At 44.1% G+C, this 27,857-nt stretch overlaps 1 protein-coding gene and 1 long non-coding RNA gene across 2 annotated transcripts in view; one reads left to right on the top strand and one right to left on the bottom strand.

The window, feature by feature from the left end:
* Positions 1-27,857, bottom strand: part of LOC111864287 — a 136,008-nt gene that overhangs the window by 75,322 nt on the left and 32,829 nt on the right. The window lies entirely within an intron of this gene.
* LOC111864283 (sonic hedgehog protein A) overlaps positions 1-27,857 on the top strand; it is a 168,669-nt gene that overhangs the window by 113,048 nt on the left and 27,764 nt on the right. The window contains exon 2 of the mRNA XM_023851417.2: positions 25,333-25,594. Within this exon, the coding sequence (XP_023707185.1) occupies positions 25,333-25,594 (262 nt within the window). The remainder of the gene's footprint in view (positions 1-25,332; positions 25,595-27,857) is intronic.

Raw genomic sequence — 27,857 nt, 5'->3', positions numbered from 1 at the left:
TATATATATATATATATATATATATATATTTTGTACTGGATGTTAACATGCATTCTTCAAATTTAATCTGCTCTTAGTGAAGGTATTCTTATTTGTTAAATATGTCAGTATTATCATTGTCTATACTCAGAATACAAAGAAAATCAAGAAGGTATATCTAGTGAGTACCAGCGGCTATTCCTCATTGAGCAGAGGGGCTGGGTGTGAAGCTGCCCATTCACCTTCATCTAGCGCTGAGACTGAGAATGCCTGACGTCTTCATAGCTGAGGCTGCCTGTGCAGTTTCTGAAAATTGAAGTTACTGACTTATAAATGCTTGTGCAGTTTCTGAAGGTTGAAGTGACCGACTCGTATGTGTTTGTGCAATTCCTGAAGGTAGAAGAGACTAAGTGAGCGAAATAGCCAGCCTCCTAACCGACTTCAGGCTGACACACCTCAATCCACAGACGAGGATTCCCTGAGTCCAGGCACAAACACAGCTTCTAACCGCGGACAGATCCTTTTACTTCTAACACCACCTGTTCGGAGATTCCTGTCAACAATGAACGGACGTCAGTTATTGTAAATGTTTTGCTGCTATCTGTCGGAAATCAACTGTCCGCTCAAAAGGGAAGATCAATAGCTGAAGATGATTGGCTTAAACCTCTGCCTTTGTCAAGAGAATCCATTCAAAAGACGTTATGTTTGTGTATTCGGGCGAGACAGTCAACTGTCACTTCTCTTGTCCTGGTAACTGCTTCTTGTTTGTTTGGGGCATGCGCAGTCAATTGTATGAGAGCAGGAGTTGTAGCAGTTCAGTGATTGCAAAATATCTTTTCAGCCTTAACAATCACTCCTTATTTCGGCTGTGTTCAACTACCTCAAGAAGGAAATAAAAGGCTGGGGATAGGCGAGTAAAAGGTACACACGTAAGTTAACAGAACCTGTATGAGAATGAGGTCCCCCACAGAAAGCGTCCGCCGAAAGATGCTACTATACCATTTAAAGTGATCAGCAGAACTATTTCTACAAATAAAAAGTAAATACCTGCTTTTGTGTTCGAGCACCAAGCCATCAGAATGTATGGAGAAGTAGAGGTTAAGTTAAATAAATTCTTAACCCATGCATGCCCTAAGTGAAGGCGAGTGGACAGATTCACACTCCAGCCGCATTACCTGGGGGAAGAGCCCTCAGTGCCCATTTCGTAGGAGGAGGCGAAGTGGGCCCCAGAACCGGTCTGCACTCGGTAGCGAAGAGACACCAGTTGTCAATTGTATTAGTGACTTGTAGACGGGGTTTGCTTTGGTGAATCGATTTATTGGATACTCACAAGTCGTAACTACAAATAACTGTTAACACTCTCAAGATCACTATAACTGTAACACAAAATGAACATTTCAACTGCTCAACGAAGAATCTTAAGAGTTTGTAGTCTGTCGAATTCTGTATCTGGATTCTGTTATCTCGGCCTGAGCTGGCTTCACGCGGCCCGGAGATAGGACACCAGGTACAACAGTTCATTCCTTTGTTATTCGCCGTTGCCATAAAAACGTGTGTCAGTCTCTGGATAACTTGTCAATTTGTTGCAGCGGAAACGTTTCAACTCTCCGTTGAAACGGAAACTTACTGTTTACTTAGTTGTTGCTCATCAGCGGAAGTCTGGCTCTGGCTTCACTATTCCGGCTTTCAGGCGTCACGCCAAAATACCATCTCCTGCCGATGAGCGAAACACTTGTCATTTAACAAATTTTCCTCTTGTGGTGTCGCATGATAGCTAGATGCCTAATGAATAACGAATTAGAGGGGACGTGGAAGGAAACGATCTTGGCTTCATATATTATTTTTTTTATTGCTAGTGGGGTGGGACTAAGTGCCTTGTACTGCGGCCACTTCTGGCGTATTGTACTAGCCCCAGATGATAGGTGAGGGTGATTCCCACTTGACCAGACCCGGGATCGAACCCGGGCCACCGCGGTGGGAAGCCAGCGACTAACCGCTTGAGCTATGGCGCGGTCTGGCTTGATATAAGTTCTGTCCCAACATATGCATGGCGGGGACTGAGGAAAACAGCGAAAAACTTTCGTCGGGATAGCTGGTCTCCGGCCAGAGATTAAAACCTAGAGCCTTCAGAATACAGAGGAAGGATGACACCCATTGAGTGGGATTTGAGGTTTTCCCGGCATTGTGTGAAGATAACTGTCTTTCTGAGTGTGACGTCATGTAGCTTAGTAGAAATTTACCTACGTTTCAGGCGAACGTTCTGTCTCCATCTTCGGGGTAGAAGCGCTCGTCTGAAACGTAGGTAACTTTCTAATAAGCCACGTGGCATCACACCCCAAAATATATTTATATTCACTTCGTTCATGAACTTTGACTGAAAATTCTCTGTGCTGACTCGTTGGCATGCTCCGTTTCTACGCTCCAGATTCCCAAGTGAGAGCTGTACTTGCACGATATTAAAACAGACTCCTTCAGGCGCACAGGTTTAATATTAGTGTTAAAAAACAAGTCTAGATCCGAAATAAAACTCCGTGATTTCATTCCGCAAGCGAACCATACCGACCGAGCGACCGCCGCTTGTCGGCGAAGCTTAGTGCCAACTTTTGCGGATAGAGGGTATCGCGTGGTCAGCGCAACGAATCCCTACGGCCGTTAATTTCGGTTTTCTAGACCGGAGCCGCTATTTCCTTGAAATAGCTCCTCAATTATCATCACGAGGCTGAGTGGACCCCGTTCCAGACCCACTACTTCTCCGAAAAAAATCGAACCCGGACCTCTGGATCTGTAGCCAAGAACGCTGATCACTAGACCACAGAGGCGGTCGTAGATCCGAAATGCACTTCTCAAATAGAATCAGATTCGAACGAACTGCTGCGGTAACGTATTTCGGAACCTCCCGACTAAATTCGTTGCGTAAGAGCCGGAATTTTTAATTTGTGACAGTACGTAAGTCCGTTATACAACTTACCCTGGGACAGATAAGTCCAGTTGGAAATTTCACAGGTTACTTACATTCGTTCTCATAATAACTCAGTGTTAGAATATTTTTATGCTCTGCTTTCCCAGCAAGAGCTTCATATGAATTATATGTTTCTTTTGGTATAACGTAGCCGGTTTATCTGAAGCTTCGATTTTATTACAGTAATAACAATAAGAATAGTAACAGTTCAATTTTCATGGATACTCTTCGACACTTTTCTCAGAAGGTTTACGTAATATTGAATTACAAAATGACGACGATGAGATACTTTGAATAACTAAGTTGGAAATAAAGACATCTTCAAAAATGGAAATATGTAGTGGATAATTATTAATTTCTAGATTCCTCTAGTGTGCTCAAATAATATCTAGTAATTTAGTTTAATATTATCTTATGAATCTCTCATTTCAGAGGTATCTGTTAAAATTCTGAATAATTGGCTATATTTCCAATACGTAAGACCTACGCACACAATAAAGAAACCAGTTGACTCGAATGAAAGGTTTCAAATAAAACACGTGTCCCATTTTCGGAATTCCCTGTCCGCACGCAAAGGGCCGGGCCGGAAATGGCAGGCACTTGCTGCAAAGGTTCCGCCAGGCAATGTACCTGCGGGCCTCAACAGCAATGAATTTTTGTATTCTCTCTTTTCCTTTCCACTCTCTTAAAAAGGCCTTTCAAAATAAATTCCACTTAGGCCTCATAACAGATACAATAAACTACTAACTGTTTCGAAAACACTGACGCATTCACAATACAGCATTCCACTTCAGAATGTGAGGGTCGCCGTCTTATTTCATGAAGGAAATTATCATCTCGTCGACTACAAAATCAATCTACAAACAATTTTAGTTTTTGTGATTAGAAACTACTAATGAACTCCAGAGAACAGAACAGCTGAGATAGTAAAGATATTCTTCGTCTTTTATGGGCCAAGAAATTTCGTTAATTTTTAGATTATCTTTTGGATTACGACATTAATCCGTTGCCTCCATCTTCACCCTGAGCGCCTACCAGACTGCACGGTGTAATAACACGTAAGATCACAGTCCAAATTCAGACCGACTTGATAGCCTCAATTTTCATTGTTCATTCCCTTGTTCCCTAGACGTAGATGGGAGGATAATGTTAAAAAATAAACTTTAGAAAGACAAGTTGGTGTGTTGTGGACATTATCCTTCAATTTAAGCCTAGGTCTTCATAGTGATCTCTGTCCTTCAGAAGTTTGGCCTGCCCTCTGCGATTTCCATTTTGTTTTTCAAGAAAACCTAAATGCAAATCAGACGAGTAACATGGAGTATACCATCTTCTCTGGCATCCAAGAGACAGTGCGACCCTGTTTGGTCGCTCAATACGCAGGCGAATTTTCCACGTAAGCAGTCACACCAATCTTGTCGAGATTTCAGATCTCTCGCTAAGATGTGAATCCGTGAACCGTTATTCTCCCCCGTTCCCGCAGGAGTGTAAGGGACAGTAGGGTACACCTTAAAATGGATCACGATCGCGTCCATCGGGCTCACGTTAACAACTCCCGTAGCTCACGTCCTTGAACACTGTTATGGAAATAAAAACTTTGTACACATTTCTTAAGGTAAGCACACTCTTGTGTTCAGGCTGTGCCCAGGTCAGCATAATTAGCGGGTGTGGTACTACCAGCACAGTGAACACGGTTGTACAGACCGACGAATTCCACGAATTCTGATAAACTGTCTTCAGGGGACCGAGTAGAACAGTCGTTTTCTTATTAATATGCAAGGACAGAAGGTCTTTACCAATATTCAATATGGGGGCAACGAGCAAACCATACAGCCTTGTATTCGAGATGTATTCTGTTCGAATCTCGGAAGGGACATTTGCTGTCCTTATTGAAGGACTTCATGGTTTCACTCAGCCCCTCTGGACAAAAAACTGCGGAATAATATCTCGATTAGACTGTGACTGCTTCCTTCCAGATGTTTTGGAAGTCATCATTCAAGTCATTTTATTACTGGATGCTATATACGCTAGGCTCTGCAGCGTCGTTATGTGAATCACGAAAAGCTACGTAGAACTGGGCACATCAAAAGGGGTTTCCATTTCTCTTATAAACAAAATGGGGACTCCTTCTTAATGAGGAGATTGGGTACTGCTTCAACTGTTAAAAAATTAATTACCACACCGTGGATTGGATGATGGGTTTATTGGCACTTCTTTACAATTACACTCAATTATAACAGCTGACAATCAGTGACTACTTAAGACACGCTCCATTCCCTGCTGGACTACGAGGGTCTTCTCTTCCAGTGTGACTGACTTGGTTCTCATTTAAGAATCGGACACTTCTTCAGCTTCCGCCGTCCTCTGTTTAACACTCCACAGTTGAACACTCAACACTCTCGCGAATGGCGACCCACGAATACACTCACTTTTACAACTCGGAGCGCACCAAAGGGAGACCATCACCTCGGAACAATTCGTCTGTTATTGTCTGTTTCATCCGTTGCTACGAAACTCGCTTTTAGCGAGCCTTTATCCGGCAATTGACTGTTCCGTCACTACATTATTTGCCTCTACCGGCCCGCACAGTGCACTGTAAGGGGAGCGCTAGAGGGGGGTAGAGTGCCGTGCTGGTAGCGAGATCAGTGTTCCCACGGTTCCTGACGGGACTCCAAATGCCGACAGCAAATACGGAGCAAGCAATTTTAAGAACAGAAATTCAATCTTACCTTTTAATTTAAACTTCTCTGGTATTTTTCCGCCTGTCCTTTAAGTGGCAATAGGATTTGTCTGTTGTGAAGGAGAACACGAGGGTTAACGTTTTCTGTTTGCAATCGTGACACATATTTCTGCTGGACAAACACAGTATGCACACATAACGGCTATAGCTTATTAATGTTTATCATTACGTCATCGAAGTTGAACTAAGGATGACTTAAAACACAATCTCTTTTCAATATTGCCATTCCTACATGAATGTCATTAAATGAAATTTAACAGAGCTGTGACCACATGCAAAGAAATCTGTAGAGTAAGCATTCATGTACATCTTGTTGAAGGGATTCAAGGTTAATTTTTGTTGTTTATTTGTAATATTAAATTAGCTATTCAAGAGGCTGCCGGTCACGGTAGCCGAGCGGTCTAAGGCATGCACTGTCTTCGCTCGCTCAGAAGCCGAGATCGTGGGTTCGAATCCCACTCAGGGCATGGATGTTTGTGTGCATTTTTCTGTGTTTGTCTACAGGTAGAGGCCTTGCGACGAGCTGATCACTGGCCCAAGGAGTCCTACCGTATGTGTAAGATTTAGTAAACCGAAGTGAAACGGAGAGTTTCATGGAGGTAGGCCTAGGCCCAAATGAGGGCTGTAGCGCCAAGAAAAAAAAAATTCAAGAGGCTAGTGCGAAAACCCGCAAATATAGGGAGTGCATAGGTTGTGAGGATATGTGGATTCAGCTGGCTTGGGTTACGGTCTAGTGTCATACTTTCGTTATGAAAATGATTAATCCTGTAGTTTCATAAACTCCATGGCTATTTCTATTTCATTTGCTCAAGAAAGGTCTTGTTTCACCGCCTCTGGTCTAGTGGTCAGAGTTCCTGGCTATAGATCAATATGTCTCGAGTTCAATTCCCAGCGGTACCACATTCTCTGAGAGGTAGTGGGTCTGGAACAGGGTCTAGTCAGCCTTGTGATGATAATCTAGGAGCTGCTTGAAAGGAAAAGTAGCGGCTCCCGTCTAGAAAACCGAAATTAACGGCCGTGGGGATTCGTTGCGCTGACCACGCGGAACCCACTGTCCCCTAAGGTTGGCACTAATTTTGTTGACAAGCTGCGGTGGCGCGGCCGGTATAGTTCGCGTGCGGACTAAAACCACTAGATGGTTAGGTACAAAGAGTTAGGTCATAATTAGAACATTCGTAAACGAATTTGGTTCAGGGCGTTTGTTTCATAGGAATGTGGACCGACTAATATAGCCAGTTTACTTGGAAGTGAGCGGTCCCGGTTTGATTCTCAGCACGGAAGCAATCCTTATTTTTCCCATTACTTGCAGATCGACTCATGGGCCCACCCAGCCTCCTTTCCAACTGGCATATGCGGCTTTGACCATGGGGGAAATTCGAGGTGACTCCCCTATCTTCATGTAAGGCTGAGGTGAAGAATAAGTCCAGGTTTAATTCCACACTCATATACCCGTGTGACAAGCTGCTAGATACGTGAGCTATGCAGCATAACTGCAGTTTAATGTTTTCTGGGCTGACAGTACACTCACTCCCGAGTGTACCTGTATTGTGTAAAGGACCCTCCACCCTTGTGTTTGACTTTGTTGTGGTTGTCAACCTAAGCTAATATCCCCGTGTTTACAAACGCAACCTTCTCTACCTCCCATGTTGCTCTGCAATTGTACCACCTCGCGTTACATGAGCCCCGTAAGTCAGATAATCCAATTTCTGGCTATATACCTGGTTTGGTTTACTTCGGCATATGATGGTTGGCGAAGTGGTATAATCACACGCTCTCAGTCATCAAATTAACAATCATTTCTAAGCAAACGCAGCCATCCCTTGGAGATATCCGAGGGAACTCTTGCAAATCCCCAAGGCAGCCACTAATTTACCGATCTGCGTGAAGTCAATGCGCTTCAGTTCCCTGTAATGAGCAACATTAACTTGGCAGCTGTCTGAACCGAGGAGGTGGGACCAATTATAATGTCATTGAGTGAACAGTTCTGACGGTTTTCCTGCCTGGACACTTTTCAGAATTGTGCCATTTACTATCCCATCTTAACACGAAGTAAAATAACCCCGTTGTGACAGTGGAAAGTACCTCAGTCAGATAACGAAGAAATAAGAAAACTCTGTAATAAAATAAAATTTGTTGCCAAGTAATGCTAAAAATTTAAAATTGACCCTGTGTCCAAGCATCACCCCGATGTTTCAGTCCACACATTGTTAATATCAGTAGGTGCAAGTGTGTGACTAGCTGCATGCTCTAGTAGTCTGAAGGAAATGTGAAAAGATCCCCTGGTAACTACTAGAGAGCAGGGTGGATCGGCCCAGTGATGGTACCCTCAGCCAGTCAGACCACAATTGGTGTGCATTCAGCATTTCTTCTCAACTTTCTCCAACTACATTTCCAAGTTCACAAGAGCGCTCCACTAGTCCCTATCCTGAGCCAGATCAATCCAATCCATCCCATCCTATCTCTCTAAGATCCATTTTACTATTTTCCCCTACCTACGCCTTGGTCTTCCCAGTGATCTCTGGCTTTCCCACGAATATCATATTAACTCCGCTTCTCATAATTCATGTTAGATTCTCTGCCATGCTCATCCTCCTTCACTTCATCACTCGGATTATACTTGGAGAAGAGTACAAGTTATGAAGCTCCTCATTATGCAGTTTTCTCCAACCTCCGGTCACTTCATCCCTCTTCGGTCCAAATATTCACCTCAGCACCCTGTTCTCAAACACCCCAAGTCTATGTAAGTAAAGTAAAGGTATCCCTGTAACAGGCCGTGAAGGCCCATATGGTTGTGAGATGTTGAGGTTCCCACATTTTGTAGACAGTCCGCTCACAGATGGCGGTGAGGTTGTCAGCCTTACGCTCCGGCCGCCCTTTACCCCCAGGAATATTCCTGGTACTGATTTCTGTTAGAGGCTAAGTCGACCTCAGGGTCATAGTGCGACGGGAAGAATCATGTAAATTGAAAAAATCCACCTCATCGGGATTCGATCCCGCGACTTTCCGGCTTGTAGCATAGTGCCTCAATCAATTACACTACCTCGTGCCCCACCCGCAGTCTATGTTCCTCCCTTAATATCAGAGTTTCACACCCATGCAGAACCACAGACAAAATTATAGTTTTGTATATTCTAGATTGTTATGTTTTTAGACAGCATACGAGAAGTCAAACGGTTCTGAACTGAACGGTAACAACATTACCCGGTTTCAGTCCTCTCTTAATTTCCTCCTGAATCAGGTTTTGAATTGTTACAGTAGTTCCCAAATATCTGAACTCTGCAACATTTTCAAAACATCTTTTGCCTATTTTTATGTCATGATTTTGCCCTGTATTTTGGTGACGAGACAGCAACATATACTTAGTTTTCTCTGTGTTTACTTCTAGACCAACATCCTTACTTGCGTCAATTAAAGTTTGTGTGTTTTTCTTTATGGTACCTATATTATCACCCAGTAGATTCACATCATCGGCATAGACCAACAGCTGATGAGTCCCGTTTAATTTCAGTCCCACCTGGTTTTCCTGGACTTTCCTAAAGGCATATTCTAAGGCAAAGTTGAAAATGAGTGGCGATAAAGCATCTCCTTGTTTTATACCATTTTGGATACGAATTCTATCTGACAAATGTTCACTTATATGGACTTTACTGTACGTTTCTTTTGCCGATCACGGTAGCCGAGCAGTCTAAGGAATGCACTGTCTTCGCTCGCTCGAAAGACGGGACCGTGGGTTCGAATTCTACTCAGGGCGTGGATGTTTAGTGTTTGTATACAGGTAAAGACCTTGCGACGAGCTGATCACCCGCCCAAGGAGTCATACCGAATGTTTAAGATCTAGTAAACCGAAGTGAAACAGAGAGTTTCATGGAAGTAGGGCTAGGCCCAAATTGGGGATGTAGCGCCACAGGAAAAATACGTTTCTTTTAAACACATTGTAATCAAGATATGCCTGCAGTGTCCGTCTTTTAGTGCACTCAATTTCACTTGTCACTTCGCAACATGTGTCGGCACTACAGTGCCATCATCAGGTGCTCCATTTACGTTAATCTATTTCATTGCTTGCCATTATGTCATTGTAAAATTTAAAAAGTATTTAAAAATGTTCGTCAATTGTAATAAATATTTATATACTAAAAACTTGTTAAGATTATTTATCTTACCTGTCCCAATTCTAACACCGCGCATAGTTCCACCACTATGGGAGTCGTTCCTCTTACTCTAAGTGTATATCGTATCTCGTGTTGTGTGTTCCCTGTTTGGTTGAGGGTGTTGTAAACACGAGACACAATATACCCTGAGAGTAAGAGGAACGACTCCCATAGTGGTGGAACTATGCGCGGTGTTAGAATTGGGACAGATAAGATAAATAATCTTAACAAGTTTTTAGTATATAAATATTTATTACAATTGACGAACATTTTTAAATACTTTTTAAATTTTACAATGACATAATGGCAAGCAATGAAATAGATTAACGTAAATGGAGCACCTGATGATGGCACTATAGTGCCGACACATGTTGTGAAGTAACAAGTGAAATTGAGTGCAGTAAAATATGCATATCATGGACGAAAATCAGTGCAACAGGACGCTAAAATACAAAATTGTAATCAGCCTAACTAGTTTCATGGGTACCCCAAACTCTGTGAGAATATCGTACAATACTTCCCTCCTAACTGAATCGTAGGCTTTTTTGAAGTTTATGAATAGGGGATGTACATTCTCAATGTACTCGCATTTTTGCTCTAGTATCTGACAAATGCAAAGCATGTGATCAGTTGTCGATGTATTATATGTATATACATGACTGTATCATATAAGCAGTAGAGGTCTGTTGTTTGCCTCATATAAGGAGAGAGCACATGTATTCACACGGTATATATAAAGCAAAGATCTCTTTTTTTAGTATCAGTGTTAATTCTCTTCTGGGTTCTAACGGCGTGGTTGTGGGCCACGTTACCAGGGTTTCGGAGGTACGTGTTGACTCCGAAACCATGGCAAAATCGACCACACCCAAACTGCGTAACAACGCAAGAACAGAATTAACATGAATAATTAACTACCGCAAAAGTCAGAAACCAGTAACTTGTTTAGCAGTGGAACTGTTATGGTAGCCAATTCAACCGGACTGCGAGAGTACCAGAGGAAGCCAATAACTATTAAACCTGGTGCAATATCCTGCGGTATATAGGAACACATGGCTGTGACAAGGGAGTCCCATCATCTGTGGTCAGCACACCATGGGGGGCCCGACCCCTGTCAAACAATAACTAAACATAAGCTATCACACAAAGGGCAAAATATTTGGAAAGTTTTCAGTCAGGCGCTTTCCTTTTGTGAGCTGTATTTCTCACATAAGTGATTTTCAAGGTGGGATAAATATTGGAAACGGTGGAGGAGAGACGTTTTTCACGTTGAGCTCAAGGACAGTGTAGAGCTGCTTGACTTAGGCATCGTTAAAAAAACCCGAATTTGTGAAAGAGAGAATCAATTCTACCTACCTACTTACATACCTACTTACCTACCTACCTACTTTTCTGTGTGCGTACCTATCAGTTAATATGTATATCAACCCACCTAGGCCTTCATATCCATCGATTCATCCATCAATATACAGGGTGTAAATAAATACATGTTACAACGCTCTGTGGTAAACAGATGGGCTCAATGTGTTCATATTTTGTTAATACGCCCTTATCCGGAAAAGCTTTGTTTACGCGCTAGGGTCTCTGAAATGCGAAGGAGGACGCCCTTACCTCTGTGGCTCACTGGTAACATTTACCTAACCTTTCTCCGCGAGACCTTACCCGAGCTGCTGGTAGTGGTGCCTTTGGAAGTCCGTCGTGAACTATGGTTCCTGCATGATGGCGCCCGACACGCTGCACTAATGTCGTCCATGAGTATTCGTACGAAACTTTGGCAACAGAGGGATTGGACGTGGAGACCCATTAACCTGACCCCCTCCCTCCTTTGACTTGACTCCATTGGATTTCTTTCTCTGTGGATACATGCAAAGCCTGCTGTACGAGACTCCAATGGAGACACAACGTGATCTTATGTCAAGAATTGCAGTAGCAGCTGGAGCAGTCCGGGTAATGCCGGGAATCTTTCAAAAAATTGAGCATAACATGGCCAGGCGGTGCAGAACATGCAATGAAGTCTGCGGCCGCCATTCTGGCTAACTTTTATAATTCTAAACAACGATAACATCCCCTAAAACTTATGCATCCTCTCGAAAACTGTTGTTATCCTTAGTGCCAAAAGGAAGTGTTTCCGGACATTGGTGTATTAACAGAATATTATCACATGAACCCATCTATCTACCACAGAGCGTTGTAACATATATGTATTTACACTCTGTATATAAGCACAATAGACCACTGTAGGTCGCGGTGCAAGGGCCGAGAAGGCCTACCCCTCATACATTCATTCACTCTGTATATCCGTCCCATCTCCTTGCATTAATCTAATCCAATCCCATTCCATTCCATTCATGCTTATACACACGTATTCGTGTATACAAGACATGTATCTGCCGATTCATCCCATCTGTCCAGCTTCTGTGTGTCCGTTTTACTACGCGTTCATCTCTCTATCTGTACATCCGTGTCCTAACATGGCATTTCCACATGAACCGCACAATGGAAATATTTCTTGCGTGGCATCCTGTCTCGTTGAGCTGTTGGTACCATGTGTTAATAGAGCGAGCAATTGTCGGGCCTGTCTACGGTAGTCATCTCCAAGCAGAACAAATTTGAATTCCAAAGTACAGATAATGCAAGGTCGTTCCCATGAGGAGCTAGTGCAACAGTGACTTAAGTCGGTACTCGAACGGTGCATGTATGGAGTCACATCATGCAAAAGAAACTGTTAAAATAAAATTTGAATAACTAATTGAACTCCTAATTGAAATAATACGGCAGCTAGAGTTGTTCTCTTTCAGAAGTCTCACAGGTAAATATCCTGTGCGAAGTATAGACGCATCTGCGTCACCCAGGCGCGAGGCCCGGGCTGGCTCTATAGCCGTGCGTTACTTCTGATTTCTCTATGAACGGAAACCATGCGTTACGACAAAAATTTTTCCAGGCACATGAACTTCGTTTTTGAAACAAAGTGGGCCGAGCCCGGGAACCACCCACAGGGGATTAACAAATCCTTTGCTCTGCAGAAGATACATACTGCGCATGTGCATTCGTAAGGACGTGGTTATCTTTCGGGTTGCTTTATAGAGGCCCTTGGATTGCTTGAATTTTGACACGTTTCCAAGAGATCTATCGAATATTGTTACAGTCCGCTTGTGACTTTCTGTCAGACTTTAATCATGGAACTCGAACATCGACTTAATTTCTGCATGTGAATTTCCATACCGGCGTCTTTCTTTACTCGACTCTTACACCAAGTTCCATCATGTTCTCGAAGAAGAAGCCGATTATTTGAGGCGCTGCGTTGCTATCGATTTCCTGTCTAAAGGTTACAGCCACGTCAATGTAAGATCGATTATCGATCTATCGAAATACGGAATGTTCTTATATTCCACAGTTCTATATAATGTAATTAGCTGCAATGGAAAGACTACAAAGCCCCAAAAACAAATTATATACTTAATCTCTACAAGTCTGCGTGGTGTATTAATAAAATAAATGTGTTTTCAGACATTATTCATTGTCCTGTTTTTTTTATTCAGAACACAATATGTCGGAGATTGGATTCTGTCTTCAGGTAGGACATACTCAGTTGGGCTTAATCAGTAGAGCTAGTCCTTATCTCCAGACACCAGCGCCAACACAAGAAAGGATATATAAACCAGCCACAACATAAATCATCAGCGAGAGTTAAGACAAACACGAAAAACATAAAACACCACACACGCAAGGCCTTGCACACGTCCATGCATTATCTAACTGCCGTTATAGGGTCTAGGGACTAGCCCTATCGATTGCCCTCAACTGAGCGGGGTTTTACCTGAAGATGGAGACAGAATCCAGTCTCCGAAACGTAGTATTTTAAATAAAAAGCAGGTTAATGGATAATGTCCGAAATGGCGTATGCGTACAAGAAAAACAATCGAAAATCAATAAAACGGTTTAACAATCGACTTGGGCAACATGAAACACCTGGTACGTCGAACTTCATCTGAAAGCGCTCGAGTGTAGTAGACACGGCGTCTGTAGTAATATTCATGCAACTGAAGGGCTATAAACGCATATGAAATCCGTGGGTCGACTTCCATTAGCTGTTGGAGAACGGGAGATGGACTTCGTTTAAATTATCTAGAAGCTAATTAAAGTGCAGCGGTGGTGGTGTAAGTGTAATGCGCCTCTTAGTGATGCTTATTACCGGGCTCAGGAAACATGCTGGCTACTGTCAATGCAGCAGTGGAACAAGTCGCTTTCTTGGCTTTTGTGTTGCATATCTGTGGGGGCTGTCATGAATTGTTTTGGGCAAACTGAAGGTTGGGCCCGATCCTGCAGATATTCCCATTTGACTGGCGTGAGACATGGTTCTTATAATATCATTGGCGACCACTACGAATGTCCTGCCTTCTAACAGCTGGATATTCTTGAAAATATTTCTCATGCATTCAGTGCTCTGTAATGAATTGGAGGCAACACGGTTCCCACGTCAGAAGTTCGCACTGCATCCATGTAAGTGCTTCTGATGAGTTTAAAAGAAATTATATGGAATGAAACTGTCTCAGATAGGACGAAGCGTGTGCCGAAATTTCAGAAACAAGAAATACCAAATTGATGTCTGCGCTATTGATGCCAATGACTGAAGTAGGAGACAAACAATCTGACAGATATACATAACTGGCCGACAAGTAACTCTGTTTCCTTGGAATGGAACCGTAAAGTAGCATAGTGAAATCACACGCGGTGAACCACTTGAAATGTAATTAATATAATCACGCGAAGAAAAAAAATGAATTTCTGCAACCAGAATATTTTGTTACGTGTGTTAGTATCTGTAGATGGGGTTTGGATTGGTGAATAGATTTACCACTTATAGGTTGTAACTACAAATAATTATTACACTATTACTGATTTCCACACTACAAATCACTCCAAACTAAGTCTTCTCAACCTGCTTTCACCAGCCTTTTCCTGGTAACAGCTCTCCACAATGGTTATTCTTTGCAGTGTTTTCATTGGACGTTTCCTGGTAACGAATCTTAGCAATGGAGATGCTTCCGCTTCCGTTGCCCACTGGTTAACACTCCACAGCTGATCCCTCAAACTGCTTATGTCGTCACTTTTCATCGAGATAACTTTCGGCACGGACCCCACGTAAAACACAATCTTCTGTTGTCAAGAATACATGTTCATTGGTCCGTTACCTAGCAATGGATACATGCGAACCACATAGAAAACACATCTTGCGACACAGGTTCTGTTGATGCGTGCGATTTTTTCGGGCGTTACCCAGAAATGGGTCTACATGTCACACTATGATCTGAAAATTAAAGAGAACGAAAAGCTTAACTTCAAAATACGAATCGGTGCGGGGAGTGGAGGGAGAACTCCAGCAGTTGTAACCTGAGCACTAAATGGTGGAATGAAGTTAGCTTCACGTCCCTGACCATTGGGCGAGAAGCAGGGTGTACGCCAGAGGCAACGTGGACTCGGCAACGAGCAAAACTCGTGCCGTTGCCGGGGATAGGATGTCGCCCTGTCGACCTGCAGCCACTCACTTTACTGAGCTACTCAGGTTAAGAAAAAGGGAAATAGACGAAGTCAGGTTCTCACAGTGGTTGGTAATGAAGAGAGATAACGCCGTGTAGTCCGTTGAAAGTCAGTCGCGTTTCGAAGGAATATATCGCCTCTGTAGAGTCGAAAAATAACCTCTGTTCGCCTCCTGCTTTCACTTTGGTTAAAATACTCCGTGGCCTGTAGTCCGCAAGCGAACTATACCGACCGAGCGACCGCCGCTTGTCGGCGAAGTTAGTGCCAACTGTAGCGGATAGAGAGTATCACGTGGTCAGCACAACAGATCACCACGGCCGCTACTTTTACATTCAGGTAGCTCCTCAATTATCCTCACAAGGCTGAGTGGACCCCGTTCCAGAACCACTACTTCTCAGAAAATCTGGTAGCGCCGGGAATCGAACCCGGAACCTCTGATCTGTAGGCAGGAACTCTGACCACTAGACCACAGAGGCTTTCACTCTGGTTTCCTTAACTTATTCGACCCTGAAGATGGAGGCGATACGTTACTCCGAAACGTCGGTTGACCTTTTCAACGCACTACTCTGTTACATCCTGCAAGATACTACTCTTCAATAGAAAATGGGGTTCTAACCAAAACAGGAGGTAAATGGCGCAAAGTTCTTTAACATTACTCCGTAGCGCAGACACCAAATTGCTGCACAAAATGTATCAAGAGTCCCATTGTTTTCTTGTTTAAACTGGCAACAAGGGCCAGCAGCAACATAATGACATTTTGAGAGACAAAAATATTTATTGATTCGTCGGCCACCATCCAGTAAGCATATCGATCACACGTCACACTCTCCTGTTGGAGAAGTTGCCGCACCAGCACGGCGCTATGAATGATAGTAGCTAATGAAGAACTCTGAATAGCCTTGTGCTATACAGCCGGATTCATGTCATAATATGGTCTATATGAATACTGGTTTTATTTGACCGAACATTGCATTATTACAACAAAGAACGTGTAGGCCTCACTTTTATTGATTCTGTTCTGGACTGAACACACTAGATGGCAGGCAGCAATCGGGAGACTGTACATTACATTTCGGGATATTCTGTATATTCATATTCATACGTGATACTCGAGAAGGAAGTTGCGACTCTCGTGATTGTGAAGAGGATATCTACATCAAGTCCCCCACACGTCTTCATGACGTACTACTTAATTAGTTAAGCAGAGGGACAATACTGACCGCCTCTGTGGTCTAGTGGTCAGAGTTCCTGCCTACAGATCTAGAGATCTCGGGTTCGATTCCCGGCGCTACCAGGTTTTCTGTGAAGTGGTGGGTCCGGAACGGGGTCCACTCAGCCTCGTGATGAGCTATTTCAAGGAAATAGCGGCTCCGGTTTGGAAAACCGAGTATAATGGCCGTGGGGATCCGCTGCCCTGACCACGTGACGCCCTCTATCTGCTAAAGTTAGCACCAACTTCGCCGACAAGCGGTGGTCGCTCGATCGGTATAGTTCGCTTCCGGACTACAGGCTACGGAGTTTTCTTTTGTTTATTTGTTTGTTTGAGGGACAATATTGGCTGCGACAAACTGTTATATAGAGTGAATCAGAGCTAATGTAAATGGGGCCATGCCATAGTTTTGGAGGCAACCAGACACCGGCTTCTCACTTCACATCTCCGGGTTCAATTTCAGCGTCTGGTAGACAAGGTGACATTGGGGCAGGGTTACCCGCCCACCAGTTTTCATTCTCTCAAAGATCTATTAATTCTTCTGTTATCCGGGATGGACAAAGAACACCCGTTTTGCGACCGCAGTGCCCAGAAAGTCTGCTCTCACAGCACCCAAGAATGATTCAACTGAACTCATCTATTTACGCGACCACAGCACAGTCCACAGGCTAATTACAAACTGACTCCTCCTACTCTTCTTCTTCTTCTTTTCTTGCTCCAACTTGGAGCATAGATCATCCGTGAAACACTCGTTTCTTTTCAGTTTCTTAATCTTAGACAGTCGGTAGGACTCCTTGCACGGAGAATCAGCCGTCGCAAGGCCGCCACCTAACACGAACGCAGAATAACCGCATACATACTTTCATGCCTTAAGTGAGATTCGAACCAACGTTCCAAATGTTCGAGCAGTCCATGACTTAGACCGCGCGACCACTCTGCTCGACACAAACCAAGTAGGAGTAAAGAAAAGACACAAAACGCAAACTGAATACAAAAAGGTAGTTGTTATTATTATTATTATTATTATTATTATTATATTTCCTATCACAAGTCAAAGTTATCACGAAGCGAGGAAAGTAAATTATGTACAGTGAATACAGTTGGAATAACCATAAATAATAATAAAGTGGACTTTCACCAGTCAAGTGGTGCATAAAGTAGCATGAGTTTATATCCTTAGGCCATTAAGTGAAAACAGTTGTAACATTATGTGTAATAGCCTGTTAATTGGTTACTCAGATTGGAGGTCGCGACCTACACCAAAGTTGACAGCCGGACTCTCAAGGATCATTTGAAATGTAGTTGTATGTACGCACACTTGTGGAAACTAGAGGTTATAACGGAAAGTGTAGCTGCGGCTGACGACGAAACTGCAAAAGAACATTTGATGGCTTACCATGGAGAGGCCGCGAAGCTATTTAGGTTCCTGCTGTCACCGAGCCCGCTAGGGGTCTACAAATGGGGCACAGCAGCGCTTTCTGCTGACAGAGAAGAGGGTGTATGCATTTATGTACTGTTTTAAGCTCTCACAGTATCTCGGGGCACTCGGTAGCGTAGTTGGTTGAGGCATCATACTACGAGCTGAAAGGTCGCGGGTTCGAATCCCGATGAAGTCACTGGATTTTGCAATTGGCCTAATTCTTCCAGCAGCACTATGGTTTTGGGGTCTACTCAACCGTCTAACTGAAATAAGTACCAGGAATCATCATGGGGGTAAAAGGCGACCGGCTATTAAGGCTGACAACTTCACCGCCATCTCTGAGCTGATTGTCTAGAAAATGTGGGAGCCTCGACGTCTCACAACCCTATGGGCCTCCACGGTCTGTTCCAGGGATAGTTGTTTATCTTTAGAGAGCCGGGATAGCGCAGTCGGTACAGCGACTGGCTACGGTCTGGACGACCGAGATGTCGGAGTTCGAGTCCCGGTAAGGTTAAGAATTTCCACTTCTCCATGCCGTCAAGACCGGCTCTGGGGTTCATCCAACCTCCTAGACAGTGGGTTCCGGGAGCTTTGCCCCGTGGGTATAGCTGGTGGGGGTGTAAAGGTGACCACTCACCAACTAGTGCCGAGGTTAAGAAAATATGGATGTACGTGTATACATCGTACATCCACTCCCCCATATGTCTTCATGCAGTACTGCTTAATTAGTTAACCACAGGGAAAACTTTACCTTTTTATCACAAAATTTTATAACCCCTAGTTTAGAGTATTTTCCTTGTGATCTCTGAAGTTCACATTAAAACGTGAGAAAATTTCATGCATTTCGTTAGAGAGACAGCAGATCGTCCGAACAGGGAATATAAATTACGTAATAATTCCAGACATTCTCACCAAATTTTGTGACGAATATCGGATATTGCAATGTTTCACCTGTTCTCCTGCAGAGGCATTAAGACAATCAAATCAAGGAGGGTGAGACAAACTAGGACTGTACGACATATAGGGGATATAAGAAATCTATATAAAATTTTACCACAAAAATATATTAAAATGACTACTTTGGACATTTTGACGTACGTGGGATGGTAATATAAGCATATTAAATATGTCTAATGGAAACAGTTGGATTCATCTGGCTTCAGGTATCGCCTGGTGGCGAGATCTTGTTCACACAATTAGGAACCGTCGAGTTACATACGAGACGGGGACTTTCTTGACCAGCTCAACGACCCTCATTTATTCAGTGAAGACATTATGTAAGTTCGTAACTACTTATGAAATGGGTGGGAGACAAGGAATACCTGTTGGTGTGGGGGCACGCGGTAGCGTTGTTGGTTGAGGCAGTATGCTACAAGCTGGAAGGTCACTGGTTCGATTCCCGAAGAGGTAAGTGTGGTTTTCAACTGACCTATTCCTTCCAGCCGCACTATGGCCCTGGGGTCGACTCAGTCTCTAACAGAAATCTTCTTGGGGAAGAAGGTGGTCTGCGCGTAAGGTTGACAACCTCACCGCCATCTGTGAGCCGATTGTCTAGAAAATGTGGGATCCTTGACGTCTCGCAATCCTATTGGCCTCCAAGGCCTGTTACAAAAATATCTTTACCTTTATCTTCATCTGCTGGGGTTAGAAATATGCCACTTAGACTTGTAGCAGCGACCTAAGTCGACAAAACGTTGCAGGGGAGGGACAGTGGTGATGGTATAAACATCTCCAACTTGGTTTTTAATCGGGCTTCCTAGGCCATAATCCGAATAAGTTCGTATCAAGTAAGAACATTCCTTGCACTTGTCTCAATTTAATGTCATGTAGGTACTTTCGTTACACTGCTGTTTCTCTGCTTACAAATAGTGAAAATATCTCCAGATTTTTGTACCACGAGAGAGCTTCAGAAACGTTATTATGTACTGCTTCCTGAGTAATCTCACGTAACATGTTTCTCTTCTTTTGAATAGTGAAAATTTCTCCAGATTTTTGTATCAAGAGAGAGCTTCAGAAATGTTATTATGTACTGCTTCCAGAGTTAACTCACGTAACATGGCTGAGATCAACACTGAAACACACTTAAGGCCCTAACTTCGAAATCCAACATTAAAGGATATTCAAACAAGTTTCCTCGGTTGCGATGAGATCCTGTTCATGTAAAGAGGCACTAAGAACTATTTCACTAGCAATGCTTCATAATTGAAAAAAAGGAAGAAAGAAAAAAGAATTTTCTTTCTTCTTTCCTTCATTATCGTCTTCTCTCCGTGTTTCTTTCATTACGTATGCATGATTTATACATCTTTTTTTTCTCTCCCACCTATAGGGCTGCTACTGTGTGTCATTTTTCAGTTATTTTTCTCAGTTACCCACAAAATGTGACACAATTTCTAAATATTTTCTGCAAATAAAACAGAGAATGTCCTGCAGTTCCTGCGGCCATAAACCACTCCTTGTTATCACACTGTGAGCTCTCCTTGTGAGAATGGAATGCCTTGTTTTGGAAACGTGGCAACATCGGGTGGTCGGGGGCGTGGCTTCTGCCCCTCGGGGAGCACCGCCTCCGAGACCTTCGCTCTTTTTTTTCCAGGGCTCATTCCAAGTCAGTGCCATGGCCCTGTTTCACAGACAACAGCCTCTTCGTGAGCCGCGACCGATTTAACTGAATGAAGGACATTACTGTTTCTGTCTCGCATATCTCGAGGAATGTAACGAGACTAACAGAATGATGATGACAATGATGACAATGATGCGTAATACCTTGTAGTCCCTCTGTGGCTAAGCTGTATCCACCATGCAGTTCACGTGAAAGTAATGTACTACTGTTCATATTTTATGTCAGGAAATCTCTCACAGTTAATTAACCATTTGGCTGTTGTAACCGTCCATTATAATGTCACATTATAATGAATGTTGATTAAAGTAAAGTTGTCCCTATGCTTAAATAATTAAGCAACACGCCATGAAGGCGTGAATGTATAGATCCACGCTTTCTTAACCAGGGCACGAGTTGGAGGTGAGTTGTCAGCTCCACGGCCCAGCCGGTTTACCCCCTGGGAAACAGCCTCCGGTACCCATTCGATAGGAGGCTGGGTGGACGCGGTCTGGACATGGAGGAATGAAAATTTTTACCCTTACCGGGACTGGAACGCGGACTACTCAGTCGCTATACCGTCTGCTTTCCAGGATTCTAACGACTGTCGAGTAAGCCTACTGAAGTGCAAGCTACATGCCATAAGTTCAGATTGGGGGGATAGTCATATTCTTGCTGTGCGAAGAGGATGCGGTCACCTGCAACTTTTCCTAGAATTCAGCTGTTGCGCGCACAGCGGAACTCCTTTCGTAACCTGATATTTGACAGCTGAGGCGAGCAGTAGGTCGATCCGCTGCCCACGCTCAAGAAACTGCCAACAATATAGTTCGCGTTTCGGGGGTTAATATCGCTTGGAAAATTCATCTGATTGGGAAATGCTAAATTACGGAAACCTCCTAGTTTTGAACTGGGCCAATAAGGCGTTTTTGAAGGAGGCAACTTCTGTTTGAAGGTGAGACTCTGAGAAACTCGCTGCTTACGCCCGCGTTATAGCTCAAGCGGTTAGTGGCTTGCTTCCCACCACGGCGGCCAGGGTTCGATCCCGGGTCTGGTCAAGTGGGATTTGTGGTGGACAGAGAGGCGCTGGGCCGGTCACGGTAGCCGAGCGGTCTAAGGCATGTACTGTCTTCGCTCGCTTGGAAACCGGGATCGTGGTTTCGAATCCCACTCAGGGCATGGATGTTTAGTTTGTGTGTGTGCGTTTTTCTGTGTTTGTGTACAGGTAGAGGCCTTGCGACGAGCTGATCACCCGCCCAAGGAGTCCTACCGAATGTGTAAGATCTAGAAAAACCGAAGTGAACGGAGAAGTTCATGGAGGTAGGCCTAGGCCCACTGGGGCTGTAGTACCAAAGAAATAAAAAGTGGGACTGGGGAAGGTTTTCTCCGAGTACTTTGGTTTCCCCTGCCGATCTTCATTCCACCAAATTCTCCATCATCATAATCACCCGGGGCAGGCTACAATAGACCAATCAGTGGTCGCCGTGCCGACTGGACCCAGTTGGACTCCACCCCCCCACTAAGCGAATTAAAAAACAATTAACTGTCTCAAAGCAGATCAGTTCCAAGAGAACTCTGGTTTTAACTTCTGATGTACGGACGCGAACCTACGCCACTCCGGCTAAATTCTAAATTACACATTTTTTTCATCAGTCCTAGTTATTTAACAGCGGAGTGCAACTGACAATTAAAAAGAGGGAATACAATATTAAAAAGGATTTAATAGTTAAGGTTATTAACAGACCTGCTATTTGAGTGTTTAATAATAATACATTTTAAGCGCAAACTGTTGTCTTGTGATGTGAATAGGTTGTGTGCTACAGTGTTATCCCTGCCTGCCGGAATAGGGCGTGCTGAGACCCGGAACAAGATCTCCGGCCTACCGAATCCTAAGCAGAGCTAGTTACCTCCGAATCGACTCTTACCTAAGAGGCACCACCTCTGATTGTAAGCACTCTAGTCTGTGTTTACCCGCGCTCAGCACCAGACTTTTACCTTCCTAACATACCGCGTCACAGCAACAGAAGGGGGGGGGGGGTTGTGAGTGTAATGACAAAGGAGGATACATCGGCAGTTGCTGGAGATGCAGCAGTAAGCGGCCCAGTGACGAGCTACTGCAGCTGGAGCCCAACACCGCGCCCTCCATGCTCCAAACTTATGTGTCAAACGGGAAATGGGCCAAGAATAGCTATACTGTCCAGAAACCGTGTGTCTTTCTGGCAGCGACAGATGAATGGTCTGACTGGCAGGGAGAGACGGGCCAAATCACAATCTCTCCATCACAGATCCTACCTGGACTATCCTGGGATCAAACCCGAGCATCTCAGTAAGAGTGTCTGTTATTATATATCACATTCTTGCACTGATGAGTGGCGAAGTGGTTGAAAACAGTTTATATTTAGTTATTTGTCATTTACAGTGGAATGATACAGTAAGCAGTGAACAGTGAATTGTGAAAGGAATGGAAGGACGCGGAGGTGGCATAATTTGAGGCCTCACCTAAGAATATTCCTGGAGGAACTGACGAAGACAACGAAAAATCCCAGCATAGGCGCTTTTCGGGCCAGGCTTGCATTTGGGGCTTGACGAATGTAAAAGAAGGAGCGCTACCCGCTCGATCGGGAAGGTGGCCCGGAAGAGTTACTTGCGTCGCTGAGCACAGTCGTTCTTAAGAAGCTAACAGTGCCACACTTTGTCAAGAAATTTCTTCCCTGTAATGAAACATGAACGTTCACAAGACACCGCCATTGCAACCTATCGTGAGCTAATTGTTTGCAGTCCACACATTTATACACGTGTGTCATTTCTTCATTCAATTCAGTGTTATCTTCCCACCTACAATTTTGTATAAGAAAGGCAAAGTTATCCCTGCAACAGGCCGTGGAGGTCCATTAGGTTGTGAGACGTCGAGGCTCCCACATGTTCTAGACAATAGACTCACAGATGGCGGTAAGGTTGTCAGCCTTGCGCGCCGACCGCCCTTTACCCCCCAGGAAGATTCCTGGTACTCATTTCTGTTAAGAGGCTGAGTCGAACCCAGGGCCATAGTGCGGCTGGACGGATCAGATCAATTCAAAAATCAATGATCTCAACGGAAATCGAAGCCGATACTTTCCGGCTTTTAGCATAGTGTTCCAACCAACTACGCTACCGCGTGCCATGGTCTTTCAGCATTCCACACGCGCGTAATAGGGATACTTCCATCGAACAGTAGCCATTGCCTGTTCAAGCTGATGTGGGCCAACGGCATTTTTGGAGCAGGTTCTGTCTCCCTCCGATCAAAAGAGATGGTAGGCACATGTAGGCAGTCTGTGGCGCCCTACGAAAGGGAAACTGAACCAGGCAGTACAGTTAAAATGGACGGTAGAAGAGAGAATTAAATCTCATAGGACTAGACCATGCCAGGTCTGTTGACTTCAGCTGTAACTGAGCAGTGCAGCAGCAGCAGCGGAAGCGCTGAACCGGAGTCTGGGTTTCAGTTTGCTTACTTTGTTTAGTTAATGTGTCAGAAAAGCACAGCCGTGTGGAGGGAATAGTGTTGTGGGGTAATTTGTTAGTAGTAAACGCATGATTTTATTAGGCGTGTGGTATAATTGTGAGCCGACGAGATTGTAGTAAAAGACGAGAATCCTGAAGCCGTGATAAGTGGATAATAACAAATGAACACAGAAATGTGGCAGGAAAACTTATGCTGGATTATACAGAGTTACTACAAATGATTCTTTCAATTTCAAAACACTATATTTTCCGAAATATTACACATACAAACATGATTTTATATGAAAAGAACCGCAAACTTACCAAGTTTGCATCGCAATACACCAGTTGGCAGCATGAGTGCAGTGCCTCACAAAATGGCGGCGAAGCTGGAAAAGAGTTTCTGTGTGGTGGAATATGCGAGATGTTCATCTGTTATTGCAGTGGAGCGTGCATTCAGAGCAGAGCACAGAACAGAACCACCATGTAAACAGAGTATTCTGCCGTGGTATCGGTAGTTTAAGGATACTGGTTGTCTGTGTAAACGGAAAAGCACGGGGCGACCAATATAGTTTTTTGAAATGGAATGAATCATTTGTAATAACCCTGTATATTACAGGCCTATGTAGGGAGTAAAGGAAATCCTTTGAGAAAACAAATCTGTAAGTGGATTAAAAAATGTGTTAATTAAAACGCCGTTCATAGTGGTCGCGTGGCCTAAGGCATGAATTGTCTGGGATCGTTGGTTCGATTACCACTCAAGGCATGGATATCTGTATGCGTTTATTCAGTGTTTCTGTTGTTCCGCGTGTAGGCAGCGGCCTTGCGACGGGCTGCTCACCCGTCCAAGGAGTCCTACCGACTGTGTATAGGATCAAGAAACTGAAAAAGTGGCGAACTGTAGAGACATAGGTAAGTAATTAAATTGATTGTGGTTGGAGTCAGTAACAAGTGCACACCCTCACTCTTACCCGAAGTCAGGGACTTCTTCGCTAGTAACAGGCACTGATATGTTAGAATGTAGTGAAATTAAAAATTGACTTTATGCCTAATGAAATAGTGGAGGTATAGCTCCCAATATTCTTAACGTCAACACGAGATAAAGGCGACTGATATTCATACTCCGAAACAGCGTGTACCCAAATTGGGAGGGGGGGAGATGAGAAATTCATACCCCTGCCGGGAGTGGAACCTCTTTTCCCAGCCAAACGAGCGCTCCCGGCACACGGAATGCGTTGTAGCCGACGCCACGTAACAGTAGTTTGTCTGTGTTGCAGAGGTGCAAGGAGAAGCTAAACACGCTGGCAATCTCGGTGATGAACCAGTGGCCCGGCGTCAAGCTGCGGGTCACAGAGGGATGGGATGAAGAAGGCAACCACGCGGCGGACTCCCTACATTATGAGGGACGCGCCGTCGACGTCACCACGTCAGACAAAGATCGCTCCAAGTTCGGCATGTTGGCACGCCTGGCGGTGGAGGCGGGTTTCGACTGGGTGTACTATGAGTCCAGAGCTCACATACACTGCTCCGTCAAGTCGGGTAAGTGTCAGTCTCTTGTATATTTCTGTTGTGGCAACACTGTTTGGAAAGAGTATACATTACGTGTACCCTTACAAAATGAATGTAGTACTTCTGTGGGCACAACACAGACAGCGGACCTATCGTGTCCAGCGACGGCACGCTGTTCACCCAGGCATTTATTGGAACAGTTATTTATTATAACACTCCTTTGAATATTGTCAAGTGTATTAGTGATTATGGAAGGGGTTTGGATTGGTAATTGGATTTAGCACGTACGGAACGTAACCTCAAATAGTTATAGCGCTATCACTAATCCACACTCTTTACAGTTCACTACAGCACGCACTAAGTTTCCTCGATCTGCTCTCTTCACCAGTGACTTCCAACGACGGACGTTCCCCTTAGTCTGGGTTCCCGAACTATCCCCGTGCCTCAGATATCAGCTTCTTACAGCAACAGCTCACAACAGCTGAACAGCAGTAGTCCTCTAACTTCTCACCAACCCACTTCACTCCACTGTACTCAGCTGAACTGAACTGAACTGAACTCGGTCGGTCGAGTCATATAGCCTCGTAGCGGATCACATAGAAAACACTGCTTTCAACAGTACTTCCACTGTTGCTGCAGTCCGCTTCCCTGTAACGGTTGCTATCTGTTTCGCGGTCGTTGCCTAGCAACGGGTCTACAGGGCACAATTTGAATACCGACCATTCTTTTAACAGACATTGCCCAATGCAGTGGTCATTTTATGCATTCAACTCTTGCCTGGATTGAGCTTGTCCTATGCAAACGTTTCTTTGTGATTCTAGGGCGCTTTCAGTATATGAGACTATACAGCGTACTCAGTCCCTCTAGGCAAAGCTGGAGGGTCTGAGGAAAACCAGTCAGGATAGCCGGTGTTTCGGCCAAGATTCGAACCTAACATCTCCTTAATATGAGTCCAGAGCATTTTCCCTATACCAGTCTGCTCGGTGAAAACAGATCAACTGGCCGTAGTAGCCAGACCAGAGAACGGTGATCGGATACAGAAAACAGTTGAGAAAAACAATCTCATGTTCAGGTTTATCGCAATCTGAGAAAGTTGACGTTGCTTCAGCAGTGGCCAAATATTCTTATATTACATCACTCATTGGAAAGTCTCTCGTGTATAGCGAGAGAATGAATATATGCACAATTCAATACGCCAAGAAACCTTTGGCTACAAGTCCCACAGCCTGAAACATGCGCCTTTTGGTTTCGAACCCACGATCCCGGCTTCCGAGCGAGCGAAGACAGTGCATGCCTTAGACCGCTCGGCTACCGTGACCGGCTTTCTTAATAATATAGTGTTTGCTTATTTTTGTTCACATCCCTTACAACAAAATGACATATTCAATTTTATAAAAGAATTCAGATTCTCTCATTGGAAAAAATGGGGGGGGTCGTGTTTTACTCGGGCTTATACAGTAATCTCTGCAGTTGAAATAGCGTTTAGTTACACATAAATCGAACATTTCAGTAACACGCTGAACGCCGTTGTTCCATGGCGCGATGCCTGTACACGGGCTAGTTCCCACTGCCATTGGAAGCGACGGTCCCGCATGTGATGGGACACCGTTTTTCTTATCTGATTTAAAATGCATCGCGCTTCAAGCTGTAATTGGTCGCGTTAATTTGACACCCCTGTATAAACTACATCTGTAGCCGTAATGCGGAGCCGACACCGTCCTCTCGTTAACATCATCGTCCATCCATCTCGCGTGATACCTATCGCTTCCAGCGTCAGACTGGGGGAACAGGAGAAAGCGCCAATATGACACGTGCTCTTTAAGTCTGAGAGACTGAGCTAGGAGTTAACAGGCAAGCATGAAAGAATATTCAGAATTTTAATCACAAGTTAAGCGAACAGTCTAATTAGGTCTATAAAAACGCAGGGACAAAACAGGTTTGGCATTACCGAATTTGATACCTCTATGGAGCGGACTCGTCTTTGAGAAGCTAACAGTCACTCAGATGTTCAAGATATTCTCCATCCGCCACTGGCCTCTGTCCTGAGGAAATGGAATCTAGTCTACGTCCTCACAACCTGTTACTGCGTCGATCAATTTAAATATTATCCCCATCTGTATCTTGATCTCGCACTTAATATTTTCCCTTCAGGCTTTCTGAATGCAATTCTCAAGTCCCCATGCATGCTACATGTTTCACTGTCTCCTGATTTCGTCGTCCTATTATCAAGCCTATCTGGCGAAGGGTATAAATTATGGTGTCCATGTTATCTTCTCAATTTACGCTTAAATTC

The sequence above is a fragment of the Cryptotermes secundus genome, unplaced genomic scaffold (assembly GCF_002891405.2).
Source record: "Cryptotermes secundus unplaced genomic scaffold, Csec_1.0 scaffold33, whole genome shotgun sequence".
NCBI lineage: Eukaryota > Metazoa > Arthropoda > Insecta > Blattodea > Kalotermitidae > Cryptotermes > Cryptotermes secundus.
The sequence above is the reverse complement of the archived record's forward strand: the minus strand, read 5'-3'. Positions and strand labels throughout refer to the sequence as shown.